Genomic DNA, 19,805 nt, shown 5'->3' with positions numbered 1-19,805 from the left:
GTAGCCGTTAAATCAATGTAAAAAGACAATTAATTTGCTGTCTTGGTTGTGCCTCGAGATAATTGCAGGCAGAAAGTATTTGCCTGGTTGTAGGCAACAATGCATCAACGTCTATGCGATGTAAACCATTTGCAACGAGTCGGGCAGGTCTCTACAAATGTAATAGTTCTTCAACTCATTTCAAGTTGCCTGCTTCAGTGTTTGGACGTAACCGCAAAAATAAAATTCACAATGGCCACTGGTTTTTGTTTGAAAATCGAAGATTATACGGAGGAACTTATGGCTGACCTAAACAGGTAAGACCACTGCGAAGTTAGACGTTTGCATCGTCTCTGAATCATGATTGCTTCCAGCAGTTACTTGATTGAAAGCTTAAATAGTTTGGAAATTTTCAGATTTGTTATAGCTTAAGTGGGTAGTCCATTACAGGGTTGTGAAGTCGGTGTAGAAAGGATCTTGTCGTGTCCGGAGTCGGAGTCGTTCAAAAGGTCGACTCCGACTCCAGTTTGATACAAACAGATGATGAATACCATTATCTTTTAAATATTGTTTCTTTTTCTCTATATTGTGCTTTAAAAGTTTAGGACCAAAAGATAAAAGTGCATGTTGTCAGTTTTTGTGAAAGTCATCGTTTCATTAACGATCGCAGCGTAAAATTAAGTTTTATAAAAAAGAAAAAAGGACACACTAGAGCAGGGGTGGGCACACTTTTTGAATTAGGGGCCAAAATTATTTTGTTCTTAGACTGGCGGGCCAAGTGATCGAGCCGCCACTTACATATAGTTTGTCACACGAATAACAAAGGGACAAAAAAAACGGAAGATTAAATTAACAAATAACTGAAAAATACAACCAAAAAACAAAATCGAATTTAAATACGACGTCTGACAGGATTGTCAAGCTTTATTTTTTGCCAAAGCATCGAAATTTGGCATCATTTTGGTTGTGGCGATAGTCAGGATAGATTTGAGGTGCGCATCACTCAGCTGAGACCTGTGGCTAGATTTGTTAAAATTCATCAAGCTGAACGTCTGTTCACAAATATATGTGGAACCAAACAATACCAGCATTTTTTGTGCCACCTTTCGAATTTCTGGAAATCTGGTGTTGCTTAGCGATGCGTAAAACTCATTTAGCTTCAGGGCTTCGAATTTCTCCTTTAAAACGTAGTCACTCTGAAGATCGATCAATTCCAACTGCAGTTCTTGTGGTGCTGTTGCAGCGACTTGTGAAAGTGGAGCCGAAATAATCTGAAATGGTTTTTGGAGTTTTTCGAAATCAAGAAATCTACGGCAAAATTCGTGGTGCAAATCATTTAGTGATTTGCTGTATTTATTTGCATGTTTAGGGGCTTCTTTCATCGTCAGTAATGTGGGGAAATGAACAAAAGAATTGTTGGACATTTGTGCTGAGAATAAAGCCAATTTTGATTTGAAAGCCGTAACGCTTGTGTACATATCGTGAGCGAAGAGTTCTTTCCCTTGCAGCTTTGCATTCAGCTCATTCATATGTGTTAATATATCGACAGAAAAAGCAAAATCACAGAGCCAATCTCTGTCCTCCAGCTCAGGAAATTCATCAGCTTTCCCGATTACATTCTTTCCCGATTACATTCTACATTGTATCGCTATTTAGAGACAAGAGGTATCTAATCCTCCTATTGAAACTTCACAATAATAAAACTTGCAACATGTCGATAACATCCGGCGGGCCAGAATACAAGAGCCGGCGGGCCGGATTTGGCCCGCGGGCCGTAGTTTGCCCATGTCTGCACTAGAGTCTGCGTCATAGTATAATTTTTGCCCGACTTCACAGGTAAACTCTAGAACATGACATAGAATGACATAGAATTAACAACAAAGGAATTTTAATTTTCCGTTTTCGAAACTCACACTTTAGACTACATGTTATGCTTCTCTTCCTTGTTAATTGTGTAATGGCTTACCCATTCGAAGCCAACGCACTTCTTTTCCTTGCAGCTCATGCTGCTTTGTCAAATCTACGGTTATGTTCTAGAGCAGGGGTCACCAACCTTTTTTGCATGCGGGCCACTTTGGCACTAAGAAGAGCTGTGGCGGGCCGCATTAATAAAATGTTAGGTAGGTTGATTCGTATGCTAGAAAAGAACGCATTTTGTACCCAGTATTCTGCGTTACTTGTGGAAATCACCGAAAAAACGTTTCTATCGTAATTCATGAACAGTGTTCCTTCTAAAAAAACAATGAGTTGGTTTTTCATCCTTTTTGTGAGAGTCTATAAAACCGTCTTTCTTTGATTATCAGAAAACTGTCACTTGCGGTGCTTATCAGCATGGCAAGAATTGTTGATTAACAATATTTTGCAGTAGGCCTATTAAGATAAATATTTTCATAATACAACCAGAAAAAGTCTTTAAATTTATATATAATATTTTGCCAATTTATTATAAATTGAGTTGGCACACCGACCTATTTTGCCAACAAAAACTTGCATAACGGGAACACTGCTCGTGAAACACAATAACGGTGAAACGCACACTAGTGTTTGAATGACATTTACAAACTTAAAATAAGCAACCCTATGCTCACAGATAATTTTGAAATTCGAAAACAGACGTTTTAATCAATCACTAGGACAATGTGGCTGGATATCGCATTGAAGTAACTTTAAACGACCCCCACCTAGAACTACAATTTGATTGGTCGGTCGGTGGAATCGTATGCAAAGCGAAAATATGCTTCCCGGAAAGTATTTTTTGCCTTCATGCTCTTTAACTACTCAAAAAAAGTATTTTTGGTTACACTGGTACGCTGATACCTTCCGCGGGCCGCACATAACAATGTGGCGGGCCGCCAGTTGGTGACCCCTGTTCTAGAGCTTACCGATTCTCCAGCCCTGAATGAAATAGCCTAGTTGCCATTTACTTGTCCCAATTGAAGATAATCAATTAGATAGGGATCAGTCTGTCAAATAAAATATTTCCCACTTGTGATCTAGCCGGTTTTTTTCTATAAACTCATCAACGCGATGTTTACAAATTTAATTTGCTTATAGAACATAACCAAAGAAAGAAATTTAAAGATTTTATCACTTGCCATGTGATAACTTATATCCTTTATATCCTTTGGGCGTAGCCTATAGTTATCATTTTTTTTTAGTTTCAAATATCTTTAACCTACGGTATAGTTTCTTTGATCATAAGTCTACATATACTATTCCCAAAATGAGTTGATTTCGAAGCGTTTTAGGCTAATTTTGTTACATCAAAATCGGGCTGGTTTTGAACGGACAAGGTTTGGGCGTCTACCGCTTTAAAGTTGCAACACAACTCGTTCTTAATCCCTGGTTTTATTCAAAAAAGACCTTTAAAAATGTACTGACAGACGACATTGCAAAGTGGCTTTTATAATGTCCAAAGCAAACAAAATATTAGCATAACTGTAAATATCTTGTTAAGACTGCCTCAGGTAGCCTTCGTATACCGTACTTTACTTGTGCTATTTCAATACACGCTTGTATTGATGAATGGTAAAGTTGTGATTTTTTAGAGAGCGATTTGAGTCGGAGTCCTCGTGTGACGCAATACTAGAAGTTTATGGAGAAGATTTTCCTGTTCACAAAACCATTGTTGGAAAAGCTTCACCTTTTTTTAGAAGGTTATTTGCAGACCAGGTATTGTGATTGTCATACACTGCAATATGCTTGTCAGCCTGTTCATAGACAGTCAACTCCGCGCAATCAGATCACATTACTAGGGCCAAATCAAACTGGTCCGATTAAAGCAGAACGCTGTCTCATTGAAGTGAATATTGCAACCTACTGTATTATAAGCAAATATTTTGAGACGAGCAATGTTGCATTAATTTAGATGAGAGATGTTTATTTACTGCTGCGGAAAAAGATCTGCGATAAATTAAATCACAAAGTAAAGGAAAATTGTTGAAAAGATCAAAAAAAAAAAGAAAATGATAAGAACATCACAGCAACGGGAGGCTGCGATTTGATTAAGTAGGGTTGACTGTTATCGTAACTAGTAGGCTATAAAATATGTAGGAAATGTAATCTAATGTTAAAAATACTGAAATGACAGTATGCTAAAGTGAATCATGGCACAGAGCAATAAGCTACATTTGTTAACTTTTTAGTACGGTAGGCTAGTCTGGAACAGTTTTGGGTCCAAATGTATCAACTGGACTACCTTATCAACGCTACTGCCTAAGTTCAGGGCCGGATTAAGGGTACTGTAGGCCTAAGGCTGCTTACTAGAGAAGGGCCTAATTTTGCGAACCAAGCTACAAAAAGTAATCAAAATATTACCTGAAAAATCGAAATTATTTCCTGCAAAATAACATAAACATAACAGAAAAATGGCGCGTAATTGGTTTGGGAAACAAACACAATTTTTAGTGTCAAGTTTGAAGCAGATGGAAAATATTTTGGAAAGAAATGGATAGTAGGTACCTATATGGTAATACTCTACCTAATGACACTTTAAACCAGGAGTTTTCAACTTTTTTCCCACTGCGACCCACTCAAAGTAATCAATGTAGTCTCGAGACCTCCTTAAAAGTATTTAACAAAAGCATATTTAATGCAAAATTTAACCAAATTAATTCATGCCGATATCCAGTTATGTTTAGTTTTGCTGTTCCAACGTAGCCTAAATTTCCGAAACGAAAAACGTTTCTTTGCGATGTTATTTCGGCTTTTATTACATTTCCTCCGGTTGTTATTTCCATTTTTTATCAAGCTTAGCTAGAAGGCTTATACGAGAAAAATATTGAGAATAATCTACGTTTTCGTACTTTCAGCGGTTGAATTTATTGCAATCTTTTATGAATTTATTAAAAATAAATTTCAGTGAGATGGTTGGTGATGCATGGCCTACTTTTAACTATCAAGTTTATCAATGCGTGCACCTGCGGTGCTGAAAGAACTTTCAAACAAAATAGTCGACACTAATTTTTTCAATGCCATTCAAAACGATTCTGAGAAATCTATGTTTTGCATAACTTGAGATTCTACATAATTTTGCTTTTTTGCCATAGCGTTGTTACTGCTTAACTTTAGTCTGCACAAAGCAACGTACAAGAACTTGGTGAAAAATATCGAATGCTTTCCTAATATTAAAGGGTATAGCACGACAATTCAAAGCCGACAATTCAAAGCCGACAATTCAAAGCCGATGATTCAAAGACGAAATGTTAAGGTTAGGGTTAGAGTTAGGGTACTAGAGGTCACTATGGGTTACCATAGGTTAGGGTAATGGTTAGGGTTAGAGTTAGTGTAAGGGTTATTGTCTTTATCGTAAGTAAATTATCGGCTTTGAATTGACCGCTTTGAATTGACCGCTTTGAATCGACCGCTTTGAATTGCCGGCTTTGAATTGACGCATAACCAGTTAAAGCCTTAAAACTTCTGAAAGCTTAAACGATATAATAACCTCAAGTAGAGGAATGGTGGATTGCGAAAAAAACACAGTTTTTAATCTTTTCTGGCAAAAAAGAGTTGAAAACAATACACTGGAATTTCAAGCGCCTCGTGACCCTCTAAAAAACGGCTTGCGATCCCAGGTTAAAAAGCCCTGCTCTAAACTCAATTTCGATAAATGTGGCGCCCACGTGGTTTTGGAAATGGGCTCTAATTCATATGTATTCACTCAACTCAGTCATTCGTTTTTAAGCAAAAACTGTAGGCCTACTGTACTGGATCTGTATCACTATCAGCCTTACAAAAACTTAACCTTGAAAAAATTGAGGGCCGACTTTTTCCAGGGCCTAAGGCAATAGCCTTATTAACCTAATGGTTAATCCGGCCCTGCCTAAGTTAATTTATTAAAAATATATATAGCCTTGGAGAGGTGCTTCATTGTTTCTGTATTACAGCTGCAGGAAAAATATCCAATCACCAACATCAAAAGCATGAGTGTCGATATAATGGAATGCATTCTTAGATACATCTACACAGGGCTCATTTTAACCAAGGAAAATCACATGGAAGATTTATTTCTGATTTCCAATACCCTTGAAATAGATGGTATTGAACTTTAACACTTACTTACGTTTAAATTATACTAACAAATGTTTCTAAGTGTAACAATTTATAATAATTGGTCCACTCTATGTCCTTGACATAGACCTGCAGAGAAACATGTTAATTCACATTTTCAAAATTTCCATTTTTATTGCAAATAAAATAACGTTTTTAGATCAGAGTTTTAGAGATACCATAATATAACTGATTAAAATCCAACCACACTTATTTACTAATTATTGGCGAAATTGTTTGTGATGACTCTCCTGATGACAGTTTCATTTTGGTAAGGATGTAACCTACTTTCCCCCTGACCGAGCGTTTCTATTTTTTTTTGCATCTAGGCCTTACGCCGGGTTGTTAAAGATTTGGATTAAATGGACGCGGGAGCTAAAAGCCAAACTTTGCATTCACTTGCAGGCATGCCTTTAAGTGTCCTATTAAAGACGCAGCCGCATGCAATTGAGGGAGCTCAAACCGGCACCCTTTCGAATGCTGTAGGCTACTTGGGCTCTCACCATACGGTTACACAGCATTCTTTTTAAGACCAACTGTTTGTAACTTAGTTAAATGGGGTATTTCATTAATTTTGCTAAGGGGGAGTTTGTTTAAGTACTTATGCAGTGGCGTAAGTAGTAAACTTGTATTTTTTCCTTAATTTTATTTCTGTACATAACTGTAAGTCTGTAACTGTAAGTACCGCTTGCTGTTTCGATTTGACATAACGTTGGCTCGGATTGTTGTTTAAAGCCTTTTTTTGGAAAAGTTTTACTTCGGCCTTGGGTTGTCACCACTTCCAAGTTGTCATTTATAAATTTGATGAATGTGTGGCGACAACCTGACTTTGATTGACAGTTGAGCGCTTGTTTCTTTTAAAAATCTTAATATAACCTAGTAGGTTAGTTTTACAAAATCTCGGCCATAACAAATTTTTTCCAATTTTAGTCGCAGATCATAATTTTACTGTTATTCGTTTTTAGAGTTAAAAGGCGTCTGTGCAACCCATCTCTGTAAAACACTCACCGTGTCCCCATCAACCTGTCTGACCCTCTACATTTCGGCCAAAGAAATGCATTGCCAGCTGATTTCCAGCAAAGCAAAGATCACGATGCAAGATAACATTGCTGAAATAATCCAGAGAGATGAATTCAAGAAGCTTTGCTTTGATGATGTGCAGGCAATCCTCCAATCGATTGATCAAAGATTTTCGGTAATGTCTGACAACAATTTTTGATTTACCAGTAGTTCAAAGAACTACAATACTTTCATTAAGGCATACAAAACAGATTTGTGTAACTTCAAAAGTATAAGTACCTTTACCTATTGCTCAGTATCTATGTTACATTTTTTTAACCTATGGAAGTATTTTAAATTTGCAACAACCAGTTAATTTCAGAAAGTATCTAATCAAATTATTCTGTACAATAAGTGTTTTTATGCTAAATTGACAAAGGTGCAAATTTGTTTTTCTTTGTATGAGCCTCTGGTGTCGAGGGTCTATCTTTTTACCACCTCAAATTTCCGACGTTCTCGGAATACGGTGGAAGATTGCTAGGATGCAGCCAGTCTATGGTTTCATTATCTAAGACTGGCAGATTTTCCACTCGGTTAGGTAAATTGAAGATGGTACAATCGCTGATGTACCGCAGTCTGCGGTCTGTTTAAAATCCAATGCAAGAACACGCCTAAATATTTTGTGGCTTAGGCCTACAGCTTATATTGTGCAAAGTATTTTGTCACACATGACAGTTCCAAGCTTGATCGATTTTTGAATCAGCAAACTTTACTAGCAGACATCTTGCTGTTGCATTGCGCATAGCTCACCGCTCCGGCAGTGGGTGAACGTATCTGTAGGCACGTTGCTTGTTAAAATGCCCACTCATATACAGTAGGGTGAATCAAACCCCCTATGAAAACATTTTTCATGGCAGTATATTAAAGTTGTACTATCCCTTGAAACATAAATTGTATAAAATGTTACAAAATTTGGATGAACTCTACCGGGCCCACATTGAGCTTGAAAAAACGAAAAATGGGATCATTCCACATGAAAACAGCCAATATGAAGATATCTCTAATATAATACTCGTTAGATTTTGCTGAAAATTTGTCAATATCTTGAAGGGTTTGTTCGTGGCGTCCATTTGAATTTCGACTACCACCCTCGTTTTTGACTTATGGGGATAGCATATAACAATTTTTATCATTTTTAGAGTCCCATAACTTCTATTGTAAATGTAATGGAAGACTAACAGTTGCTGTGCTAGTTTATTATAAACTATACTACATAATTCAACAACAAAAACAACATTTCTTAATGGATGGGTGTTAGGTCAAAATCCTATTTTTTCCCCGTACAAGTGTTTTTCAATTTTTGAATGCTTCTGATACCCAAACCAATCATAATATTTTTTTAAATCATGAATACGGTATTTGTAATATTTGGAAACTTTGTTTTTGTCCAATTGAGTTTAAGAGTTGTGGTGCCATTAACAGAGATCTTACATGAGGATCTGAAAACCCTATCAGGCAAAACTGGCCGTTTTTATTCCTATATTTAGAGCTCTAAATGACCATGTGGCTGTGAGAATTTTATGGTCATCTAGTCGTTACACCCAAGTGTCAACCAGCGTGAATGATTTATGCCTACTACTTTAAGAAGTTGCAAGTTAACATCAAGTAACTATGGTAGGTGTTATAGGCTGCATTGAGCAGATGAAGAAAATATGGGTCTGCAAAGAAATTTGAGGTAAAACCCAATTTTTGTTTTATGCTGTGTAATATAGTCAATGCATAATACACATTGTTGCTTTTACCAGCCTATTCCATACCATTGCGTATAGCCAGTACCGGTACTATGATATAGGCTTACACCCAAGTAGCTTATTATGTTTTCTTTATTTGCTCAGTGCAGCCTATATTCTTTTGGCTACTACTGCAAGTGCGGTCGCCGGTGTCGATTGTAGTCCTCCACATTACTCTGTCAGCAGCATCTCCCTCCTTCACTCCCACTATTTCCATACCTTATGTCACATAACCTTTCGAATATTTTGGCCTTCCTCGCTTTCTTACCAATTTTCAGTTGTTTTATTCTTCTTCCGACTTAATCTTCGTTTCTTTACGACGTGACCCAACCAGTTAAGGCGTGTCTCTCAGCTTGTCTTCTAGCCCTCTAACTTGCATTCGTTCTTTGATGATTTCATTCCTTAGCCTACTCTGTACGTTGTCAACCCCAGAGACCATCACAACGTTTTCATTTCTGCCACTTAAATTTTCCCTTTTTGTGTTCTTTACGTGTTACCACAACCATTCATACTGGTAGATGCATGGGTGTTTGTTTGTTTTTCATATCTTTATCCTGCATTGCGGGAAAGCGGACTTGAGCGCTATGCATCGGTGTACGCCTTCCGACGTACACCTGACCCACGCTGCAGCCGACGGCAACGTCTGTTGCCAGTTGTCTACTTTACTTATGACTGAAATTTGGTACTACCCATTACTCGAAATCGATCACTGGGTAGAGGCAATTATAGTAAAATTTCTTGCCCGCAGGCTCTCGACTGCGAGCCCAACGCGCTAACCACTCGGCCACTGCTGCCATTGGTGCCAAATACTTTTTTTTAGTTACAAGAAAGCCCATCAGCTGCGTACCTACCATAGCAGAATATGCAATAAAGTTTGTTGTCCAGCTGGTTTCAAATCAAACTTGATTAGGCTTGCTGATGGATCAAACTTTTTTAATACTGTTGACCGAGTGATGTGGTTTTCAAGCAATAGTGTTCGGGAGTGTTGAAAAGGAGCGATCTTCCTGGCATCAGCACTACCTGACTACTCACTATAGAACAGCGAGCATTGTGTTTCGCTAGCCATACCGGTGTAGCCTCCACACTAGCCATCAAGACTTTTCCAAAAACATGTGTTTCTCGGCAGTCGAGTGTAGCAGGAATTCGGCGATAGACACGTGTTTCGCCCATGAGGCTGGGCTCATCAGTACCGCACCACTAGTTCCCGCCACATAGTTCTCAATCGCTGCATTTGTCAGTCAATTGAATTCTTACCTTTGTGGAAAGACAACAAGAAACCAACTGTCGCCAAGGAAAGAAGGAGCGAATTGTTAAAAATGAGCGAATTTGGCGACAGTTGGTTTCTAGGTGTGCTTCTTGTTGGGTGGCAATGATGAAGGTGTCTATGATGGTCTAGCAGTGAATAAATTATTCTGTTACTCTGTAACAGGCAGTTGGAAGACTGTATTACCATAAAATGCCCACAGCCACATGGTCATTTAGAGCTCTGAACATAAGAACAAAAAAGGGCCATTTCATCCTGATACGGTTTTCAGACCCTCATAAGATCTCTGTTAATGGGTCCAAAATTCTCAAACTCAATTTGACAGAAGCAAAGTTTCCAAATAATACAAATAACCATGTTTTAGACATATATTATACAGGGCAAAAAATTAGGATTTTGATGACCCACCTAATACCCATGCGTTAAGAAATGTTGATTGTTATTGTTGAATTGTGTGGTAGCCTATAGTTTATATAATAAACTAGCACAAGAATTGTCAGTCTTCCATTACATTTACAATAGAAGTTATGGGGCTCTAAAAATGACAAAAATTGCTATATGCTATCCTCATGTCAAAAATAAGGGTGGTACTCAAAATTCAAATAGCCGCCACGGACAAACCCTTTAAGATATTTATCTAAAACTCAAACTACCAAACAAAAAAATCCCAAGGCATAGAACAACAACTTTTCACCAAAATTTGATGGGTATCATATTAGAGATATCTTCATATTGGCTGTTTTCATGTAGAATGACCCCATTTTTCGTTGTTGCAAGTTCAATGTAGACCCGGTAGAGTTCATCCAATTTTTGTAATATTTTACACAGTCGATTTTTTCAAGGGATAGTACAACTTTAATATACTGCCATAAGAATTTTTTTCATAAGGGGGGTTTAATGCACCTACAGTCATCGATGGAACGACAACCACTGTAAGCATTGCAATCCTACACACAACCACACAATCTAACATAACGGCAAATCCACGTGTGTATGAAGCACTAGCCAGAAGGCGATTAGGCATTTCTACAAAAATTCAGTGCTTACAATCCTCTAAATTCAACTTACTAGATTTTTAAGCAAGACGCGAGATTGCGCTAAATCCCGCGCAATTTATACTACGTAATTAAGTTGATTTCAGGATTCCGACGTGACACCAGTGAAGCGAAGCACGTGACGTCAAAGGAAGCTCTCGGGCGTAACGTATCCAAATGTGGTTCCTTGCGTATCACAAATGGAAAAATCTCCATGTTGAATTACTTGTATAGCAATAACCGTTCCCTACGTTTACTGCACTGACACCTTAAGGTCGAAAGTCCGTAACTGCAGTGGCGTCCTGTCTGCAGTTAATTTTGAATTTAAATGTATAAGTCATATACGTGACTAGTCGTCGTCCTATGAACCCATGGAATTGAGTGTCCTTTCTTTTACCCTCCATGTTATAAAAGCATTGCTGTTTATTTGTTGCAAAATGTTCAGGTGTTTAAAGTCAAAGCTGTGTATGACGGAGCAATTACGTGGGTGAAGCATGACCTTCCAACCAGGGAAAAGGATCTTCCAAAGTTAATGAAAATTGTGACGTTTCAATTATTACCTTATCATTACTTCAACATCTTAAAAACAGATGAATTGTTTGAGAGATCTCCTGACTGTCAATCACTTTTGAACAATCATATATATTGGAAAAAGACATGCAACAAGTATAGTAAGTTGTTTTACAGCGTAGTGATTTAATGACTGCATTACGCAAAGCAAGTACGGTACATATTTTACAACAATTTGTGCTACTACTTTGTAGCTAAAAAGGAAATTTTAGAGTCCGCCCCGATAGCTCAGTTGGTTAGCGCGCGACTTCTGGAACGAACAAGCTTCAAGATCAAGCAGCGCTGGTTCGTCGACTCTCGGGGTGTGCACTTGAGCAACGCACGTTAAGGACTGCTCTCCATTTAGCGGCATTTAATAAATGGAATAATTCCCCGGCAACAACACTTTAACAATCGGAAACTTCACTCTGTCAATCTCAGTGACCGGGCTTCAGCGATTCAAAGCCTCTAATCTACAAGAATGCGAAACTGCCAGGATTAAGCTCTGCAAGAAACTTTCCGAGTCTGAGGATAAAGATTCAATCAAATTAAAAGCAACTGTTGGGGGTGCAAACATTTCAATATTTAAAATAAAGAATTTGTTTAAAAATATAGCAGTAGAATGCAGACATCAGTTATGAAACGTCTTTCAACATGGAATGCAGTGTCAAAAACTTTATAACACTGGTTTAAAAACCAATTTCTTTGGAGAAGCAAGGTAAAATTTAGGAGGGGGCGATTGCTTCAAGTCCCAGCGGCTATACATCCCCGCTACAGCTATTTAATATTTTTAATGTAGGCTCCATTATGGAAATGAATTGAGTAACTTTTTTAATATCTGACTAAAAGCAGTTCTTTTCAGTTATACCAAAGCGTTGAATATTGTAGCCTACCTCAGAGGGATAGACTTTCTACACGCTTGGTTTGCTTCAAAGACCATCACTGGAACTTGTAAAATTATAAAATACCTAACATGTGGTTTGTTTCATCGAATAGGTTCTACACCATCACGCATACAGTTTGTAGTCGTCAGTGAAACAGAGATTAGATTGTTTGATGTGCTCAGCCTCACGTGGAAACAACTTCCGGTATGAGAAATCTAAAGCACAAAATAATGAGCGGTATAAGTTTTCTTCTTCGTACGTTTCGAATACAGAATGTAACTTTAGCTGTGACGAACATAGCAATTGGTGTTGATCTTTAGGCAATAAAGTACATCACTAAGTTCTATTGGCCAACACAAAAATAGCTATCCCAGGTTTGCTCGATCCAGACGTCATAACACTATATTTGCTCAACTGGTTTGCCGGAATTCCAAATTACTATGCTTTGAGTCTTATGTTTAAACCATGACTAGGTTTAAACTATGATGAGGTTATGCCAACGCGCAGCTTCAAATTTGACTTTTTGTTGAAACTCGAAACATCATTTCAAACGGATACAACATTAATTTAGCTTGGTAGTTCGGAATCGAAATTACATCGGCCCCCAGTTCGCACGCTGGCAAGGCCTGTGTATATAGATCGCTATGCTTTAAACCTAAAACTACCTTTCGGGACACTTAAAATATTATAATTTGAAATGCTTTCCTTTCACATGTAACCTTACTAGTTTTGGCTAGATTTGGCTAAGCAGTTTTGGCTATCATAGCCTACTGCTAGAAAAACCGAAGCATAAGTGCAGTTGCTGGAAATTTTGTAGGTTGCTGTCTGGAATAATATTTTTCAATATAGAAGTAGTCGTAAATGTCAATGTTGTACAGGGATTATAAAGAATCGTTTCCTCTGTGATCAGGAGGTACCGTAGCTCTTGTATCACTCTTGGAACCTTATCGATTTCAAATGTAACATAGCCTAATTTTTCTTCAGAATGTTGATCAAGATGCATCAGGCTCGTGTATTGTGTTGTACAATGATCATTTGTACTTGATTGGTGGAAAAGGAGATCCACGATTGATTCAATTTCTTGATTTGGAGGAAGAGGATGCAGAATGGGAAGATGTTGGTCGGACTTTGCATGATCGAATTAATTCCAAAGCAGTCTTAAGAGGCGGTAAAGACTTTACTGCTATTTCCTTTCGCTTGTTTTAAATTTTAGTCCACAACGTTACTTGAAACGTCGATATTCCACATCTTGAGTAACCCTTCATGTATACTGTACACTACAGTAGTCAGGAATTTGAAAACGATGGGAATAAGTTGGTAATGTTATATGAAAAAAACATTATGAAGTGGCAAAGGATGGGATAACCTGCGTTTTGTTACAGAAAAGTATAGTATCTTGTGTTTTCAGAAAAACCAGCGGTTTTATTGCGCGTTAGCTGACAATTTTCCATAATTTGTTGGGACGTGTGTAATTGCTTGAGATTCATCATCAGTCGTTTATCTCCGCCTGTGGCAGATTGCGCATCAACATGGCTTATTTGATTTCAAGAGTGGCGATTTTGAGCCAACTCGCCCAGTGTCGTCAAGTTGCTTGAGATTAGTGTAGCCTAGTATTATAAACGTATCACCTAAATACCAAGCGTGAGTTATCGAGAACTGACATTGTATATCTTAAGTCAGAAATAGCTTTTCAACGTATTGTAACAAACGAAGTTAGATATTGTAAGCACTGGAAAGTATTTGCTTGAAGAACGTGTTAGTCAAAATGGAATTGTTTACGCAGTTGCAACAATGATGGTACCGCGTCTCGTCTTGCAACTGCAATTCTGTTTACTTATAAACATGATGAAATTTTATGCTGCAGATAAAATTGTGATAACTGGTGGAATAACGGATCAGCCTTTTTCTCCAGCAGTCGAAACGTTTAACGTTCGGGCTTCTAAACAACAAGATCTTTCCCCAATGCTTCATCCTCGTGCTTATCATTCAATGGTCTTTGATAGTAAGTTGCTTGTGCATCACATTTACTGTCAGTAGACAATTATTCTGTGGTAATTATCTCAACCGACCAAACAAGTTCAACTAGTTTAATACTGCATGACTATCCCTCGTTTTGGAAGATAATGGTCTTCACATAGAACCGAGATAGTAATTGAACCACAGGTTAAGCTCTATTGCATTCAGAAACAGCTAATCACTTGGCAGGTCAGGTTGTGGGTATATGCAGCTGGCATATTACCTGCTTTTTTAGCTTTAAGAATCAGGCCTTCTAAAGTAGTGTAGCACCTTTGAATATTGAATTTCTCAAGTGGTCTATCTCTTGCAGCTTCCTTCAAATTTGCGTAATCGTGCAATTTGTGTAGTTGCTCATCAGAATTTTGTTTCTTCTGACTACCTTCTTGGGTTATTATATAGTTAGAAAAATATGAAGTGATATTAATACAATTCGTTTAAGCCTACTAAATTTCATTATAAAATTTTAAGCAAAAGTGACTGATTAGCCTACATGTACTACGTCATAATTCAGATTATGAGGTTTACTTGTTTGGTGGCCATCATGAACCTGGTCCAGATGGGATGACTCTCTCGCCAGAGATATTAAACATGGTCGATCAATCAAGAATTGCATTCGGTCAAGATAAAGAAATTCATAAGTTATGTCTCAATGCCGCTGTTGCAACGGATGCAGGAATATATATTTTTGGTAAGTTATTCGTAAACGTCTTCAAGTTGTAGTCTATCGTACAAAAATTATTAGACTTTAACAGGTGAATTTTTTGTTCCGTCTCAAGAGTTTGCTTATGTAAAAGGATGAAAAAGCAAAGCAAAGTAATTAGTAATGCAAAGAAGACAAGGGCAGATGCTTATAGCCTACTTGCATTGCTGCGAACAATCAAACAGCTGTTTGCAACTGCTACATGTTTTTGAATATTTAAGTCCAAACCTAAGAGGAAAGGGTTATCAATGGTCTTAACTTCCAAATATTTTGTGATAGGCTATAGATCTATCATGGCCAACTTCAGATGCGACCTTATTTGTTGCATTTCGAAGTTTTTGTAATAATTGCAAACTCTTGCTTACTGTCTAAACTAAAGCAAACTTTCTAAAAATTATTCTAACGTCTTTTTACTGTCATCCCAAGATGACACAATGTGTTAACATCATCAGGCTCTCAGAAGTAGACGATTTGATTCAGCACGTTTCAATCAGACTGTTAGTGTTAAATACTTGCTAACAGCCTGATTGAACCATTTTTAACTTTAATACTCTCTATTTTTACTGCTTCCACAAGGCAACAATAATGCTGTCATTACGAGTCAGTGAAAATAAGAATTTAAGTTTTACAGACTCTCATCCATATAACAATATTCGGACAAATCAGCAAAATGTGACAAATCAGGCTACATCTCCAGGTAGCCGTAGGTCCATAAGGCGTCAAAGTCTAGTTATAACTTTTTGGGCTAGTGCTTCTGGAAACCGAGATTTGTAGAACGCTAAAGTGTTGTGTGCAGTGTCAAGCTTTTGAAAAATGTTGCAAAAAAGTAGTTGATGCTCAAAGCAGAAAATCGACGAAGAGTGATCACAAAGATTACGCTCAGCTGGGGCTGTTTAAAGGCGTCGCTACCTTCACTATCGTATATTGGAGAGGAGCACAATGGGTTCAAGTTGAGCCATAAGTTTTCATAACACAAAATATCCACTTAGAACAAAAGCATTATTACGTATAGGAAAATAACATTTCAATTTTTTTTGGAACTGCATTTGAATCTTGATGTCTTAAGTCTACAAATCTATAACTTTACAAAATGATTAGGGATTATTTGCTGGAGTTGACAGTGCTTTTCTTAATGCAGGATATATGGGAAAAGATATACTCTTCTGCAATAGGCGTGCAAAAGAGATAGTAAGAACTACTATGAAGGTTGACTCAGACTACGAAATGAACTGTTTTGACGCCATTTCAATTGGACAAACGATTTGTGCCTTTGGCAGGTTTGTGCTTAAATCTATACAAAATTTCGATAACGATTGTGCGTTAAATGTGCACAAGGTTCCAAAAGTTTACTTTTTATCGAAAAAAATTCACCCTCTATAATCAAAAGATAAGTAAAAATCTCTACGATAAAGCTTTTATATTTCGGTTTAGTATAAAATACTATCAAATAAATACAAAATTATCTGAGTTGTATCATGCTTCTACAATATTTTTTTTGCATTAAAATTCAATGACACTGGTTTATCCGGTTATTATTTCCGTTCATCTACTGTTTGTTCTCTAAGTGTTAGCAATCGTGATTCCTGCATTGAAGAAGCTTTTAACGCTATAACCGGTAACCTAAATTTCACACCATTGCATAGCCCCTTTTTGCTTACTGGTATCCAACCACAAGGCTTTGTCATGAAGCCATATTATAGCCTACTTTTGTTGACCTACACCTTGGCCAAGCTACAGTCCTGCAAACAAACATCCCTGTCACCTTAACCCAACATATGATATGCGCTGCAGCCGCTGAGGTAAAGCTCATAACTTTTCTCTGTTCAATTAATGGAATCATGTCTGGTATGTTTTGGCTTTGACGCACTTTTCCCGAATGTTGAGTTGGAGTTAGGGTTGAAGTACTTCCATCAATTATCACAATAACACAGCAAACTACTGTGGGAATGCAATAGCACCTGCTGTTTGCAGAGGCACTTCATTAAGAGAGCCTTGAGTGAAAAATTCATGCCGGTGGTGGTTATGAAAACATACATCACTAAATCCTGACTTACTTACTACTTGAACTCGCTTGCTTTTGTCGTGCACAGGAGAAATGGAAATAACTGCTACACTCTAATGGAGTACAACATGGCGTCTTGCTCGAGTAGTATGATTTACACTTCCCAACTGGATTTCGGGTCGTCGGTCATCACAGCCATTTGAAATGAATGAGTACATCACATTTTTGTGATCAAGGAATAAGGTAATTCGGTTTGTTTCCAGTGGTTGTCGACGTTATCTATCATTATTTGCCAATATACAGCATTTTTATGAATCATGATACAACTTTGAAGCTACTATCCATTCATCAAGTTTCGCATTTGATTTTACTTGTGAACGACGCTTGCTTTAAAATTTCTATTAAATAATATCCTTGCATGTTTAATGGTGAAGTTGACACATTATATTTTGGCTACACAAAGTGATGGTTGCCCGAGATTTGTTGACACGCTTCGTGTGTTAGTCTAAACTGCTAAAATCTGAATGAAATTGCTGAACAAACATTGACCTTTGACATTTATTTACGACATCTCTACAATGAGGCTTGCGCTTAGATTTCAGAGGTTTCCACTGATTCGAGATATTATTTCTTGGTTGGTGTCATGCAAGGGAGACATGCGTCAACCTCCAGCTAACAACGTGTATACATAGTGGATGCAATAAGAACTTCCAATGCCCGGGATTTAATTATTATTGTTTTATTTTGACCTTTTAACTATTTTGCTCAAGTTTATACATACGTTATTAGCCAGTATTAACACATGGTTATCCATACGTTAACAACATTGTATCATGGTAAATATCAATCGGCAATAGGCTTCATAACAGTTTATATACTCTACACCAGGGCTTCCCAAACTTTTTTGCTCGCGACCCCTTTTAATCTCCTAAAATGTTTCGCGGCCCCTTACGATTAAAACGATAGGCCTACATTTGTGATATTTATTGAAAAGCTTAAATCTAACGAAAACCAAAAACAATTTACCGTTCTTAGTTCAGTTTTTTTTTTTATTTCTGACCATAACAACAAAGCATATGGGCATCCTACTGGAAACAAAACAAAAAAGCAAACACATTTATTCAGTGTGATGGGTGTGACTGCTTTCTGCAACAAAGCAACTCCAGCCGTGGCTCAGTGTTTGTTAATGCAGGTCTCAAAGCGGTTTCAATGTTACTTAGGTTGGAACGGTAGGCGAAGTGAAAACATTCCAGATAAATCATTTTGAAATATTTGTTTCCAGATGTTAAATTTTTGATGAACGTATCAATTTTAGATTTCAATGCAAAATATTGATGCCTTTTCTTAGGAGGAACAAATTAAATTCGTTCAGTTTTTCAAGCAAATCTGACATTTGGCATAATTCCAAAAGCTAGATGTCATTGCGAAAATGGTGGACCAAGACTGAATTTTATTCTGTTGGAAAAATCACGATTTCGGTTTTCAACTTTAATTGGCTAGCCATTTTAAAGCTTTGACTTTTGAAAGCCACCTCACTTCACAATGCAGTAAAAGAGTTTTTAACTCCGATTCCATTTCACCTCTTATATTTTCAAAAATACGGGTAGCCTATTGAACGCGCGACTCTTAATAAAGTTAATAACTGTCACAGCATCTGGCATAGAAGTGTTAATATGCAGTACCTTGTGCAAATTGGTATACTTTCTGCGACCCCTGAAGTTCGTTACGCGACCCATTGGGGGGTCGCGACCCCCAGTTTGGGAAGCCCTGCCCTACACGAATCTGTTCCGACTATTAGTAATCTCAGTTTGAAAGTTGATTTGGATTTTTGTTTTCAGGAGTTCTGTTTGCTGCTGTGACGTCATGAAGGAAATCAATGGATTCTTAAGTGTTTTTCTTGTTTCAGTAGGCTGTGTAGGAGTGTTGCAATTGCAATCACTTCATTGAATGTTAAGTTTTGTGTATTTTTTTCTTTATGATTCTAAATGTGAAAACTCGAAGCAAATGTGTTTGTGGTTTTTTGTATTCATTTATTTTGCCAGACACTTTCTGCGTTGTCACAAAAATACAATACAACGCAATAGGCGATTGTTACATGACAGTCTTTTTAGACATCAACCTGTAGCCTACAATGAATGCGCTCGAGCCGGCAAATCAGTTCACCTTACTGCTCAGTGCTCACAGCCCAAGGGATGCTACTCGCAATCGACGGCATACCTTTAAATTAAGTGTCCTGCCAAAGACACAACCACATGATCTTGAGCGTTGTCTAACCAGCGACCTTTCGAACCATGGCTCTCACCACTCAGCTATGCAGCCGGCAGCAAAAGCGTACCACTGTTTCAACGTTAACAGACGTTGAATAATCTGAATAAAAATCAAACGCTTCCTGTCTTCATGTTTACATATAACTCGCCTTACTTGTGTTTCCTGTCGGCGGCTTTTTGAAGGGAATCCGCTCCGTATTCGAACCGGCAAGTGACGTCACATACAACCGTGACACTCAGGACGTTGCAGGACAATGTCGGGGCGCAGATCAG

The 19,805-nt window shown here is 37.7% G+C and overlaps 1 protein-coding gene across 1 annotated transcript; it reads left to right on the top strand.

The window, feature by feature from the left end:
* Positions 1-231: 231 nt before the first annotated feature.
* Positions 232-19,336, top strand: LOC145773705 (kelch-like protein 12). The gene is made up of 12 exons (XM_082584840.1): positions 232-296; positions 3,528-3,651; positions 5,865-6,015; positions 6,993-7,222; positions 11,560-11,785; positions 12,660-12,751; positions 13,532-13,715; positions 14,412-14,549; positions 15,075-15,251; positions 16,402-16,540; positions 17,354-17,508; positions 19,104-19,336. The coding sequence occupies exons 1-11, from the start codon at positions 232-234 to the stop codon at positions 17,466-17,468; spliced, it is 1,641 nt and encodes a 546-aa protein (XP_082440966.1). The 3' UTR covers positions 17,469-17,508; positions 19,104-19,336.
* The last annotated feature ends 469 nt before the right edge of the window (positions 19,337-19,805 follow it).

This window comes from Aplidium turbinatum, chromosome 7 (genome assembly GCF_918807975.1).
Source record: "Aplidium turbinatum chromosome 7, kaAplTurb1.1, whole genome shotgun sequence".
Taxonomy (NCBI): Eukaryota; Metazoa; Chordata; class Ascidiacea; order Aplousobranchia; family Polyclinidae; genus Aplidium; species Aplidium turbinatum.
The sequence above is the reverse complement of the archived record's forward strand: the minus strand, read 5'-3'. Positions and strand labels throughout refer to the sequence as shown.